The 1,348-nt window shown below is 54.4% G+C and overlaps 1 protein-coding gene across 2 annotated transcripts in view; it reads right to left on the bottom strand.

Moving 5' to 3' along the window:
- Positions 1-674: 674 nt before the first annotated feature.
- The window catches only part of LOC107307616 (synaptotagmin-C-like), a 9,104-nt gene continuing 8,430 nt past the window's right edge, over positions 675-1,348 (bottom strand). Inside the window, exon 2 of one of the 2 annotated variants that reach the window (XM_015851141.2) lies at positions 675-878. In XM_015851141.2, the coding sequence (XP_015706627.1) occupies positions 695-878 (184 nt within the window). In that variant the 3' untranslated portion in view covers positions 675-694. Of the gene's footprint in view, positions 879-931; positions 1,300-1,348 lie in introns of those variants that run through there. The other variant, XM_015851142.2, reaches the window with a different exon arrangement.

Below are 1,348 nucleotides of genomic sequence, written 5' to 3'. Positions count from 1 at the left end.
TGGGTCTCTATGGGTCCCTATGGGTCTCTATGGGTCCCTATGGGTCTCTATGGGTCCCTATGGGTCCCTATGGGTCCCTATGGGTCTCTATGGGTCCCTATGGGTCTCTATGTGTCTCTATGGGTCCCTATGGGTCCCTATGGATCTCTATGGGTCTCTATGGGTCTCTATGAGTCTCTATGGGTCTCTATGGGTCCCTATGGGTCCCTATGGGTCCCTATGGGTCTCTATGAGTCTCTATGGGTCCCTATGTGTCTCTATGGGTCTCTATGTGTCTCTATGGGTCTCTATGGGTCCCTATGGGTCCCTATGTGTCTCTATGGCTCCCTATGGGACTCTATGGGTCTCTATGAGTCCCTATGGGTCTCTATGGGTCTCTATGGGTCCCTATGGGTCTCTATGTGTCTCTATGGCTCCCTATGGGACTCTATGGGTCTCTATGAGTCCCTGTGGGTCTCTATGGGTCTCTATGGGTCCCTATGGGTCCCTATGGGTCTCTATGGGTCTCTATGGGTCCCTATGGGTCCCTATGGGGTTTCTATGGGTCGCTATGGGTCTGACCTCGACCAGCGCGTGCCATTGCTCGATGGGTGTCCGTGGGTTGGCCAACATCTATGGGGTCTCTATGGGTCCCTATGTGTCTCTATGGATCTCTATGGGTCCCTATGGGGTTTCTATGGGTCCCTATGTGTCTCTATGGGTCCCTATGGGTCTCTATGGGGTTTCTATGGGTCGCTATGGGTCTGACCTCGACCAGCGCGTGCCATTGCTCGATGGGTGTCCGTGGGTTGGCCAACATCTCGGCCCAATGGTCCCGTCCTGGTCCATCAGCGTCGCTCCCGACCCGGCACAGCCCGATCACCTCATTGTGCCCTATACTGAGAGCACCCCATAGCGCCCCATAGCGCCCCATAGACCATACACAGCCCATACACAGCCCCATAGACCATACACAGCCATATATCCCATATACAGCCCCATATCCCATAGACAGCCCCATATCCCATAGACAGCCCCATCACCTCATTGTGCCCTATACTGAGAGCACCCCATAGCGCCCCATAGCGCCCCATAGCGCCCCATAGACCATACACAGCCATATATCCCATATACAGCCCTATATCCCATATACAGCCCCATATCCCATATACAGCCCCATCACCTCATTGTGCCCTATACGGAGAGCACCCCATAGCGCCCCATAGCGCCCCATAGTGCCCCATAGACCATACACAGCCATATATCCCATATACAGCCCCATATCCCATATACAGCCCCATCACCTCATTGTGCCCTATACTGAGAGCACCCCATAGCGCCCCATAGCACCTCATATCCACCCCATACC

The sequence above is a fragment of the Coturnix japonica genome, unplaced genomic scaffold (genome assembly GCF_001577835.2).
Source record: "Coturnix japonica isolate 7356 unplaced genomic scaffold, Coturnix japonica 2.1 chrUnrandom709, whole genome shotgun sequence".
Classification (NCBI taxonomy): domain Eukaryota; kingdom Metazoa; phylum Chordata; class Aves; order Galliformes; family Phasianidae; genus Coturnix; species Coturnix japonica.
This window is presented reverse-complemented; position numbering and strand designations above follow the sequence as displayed.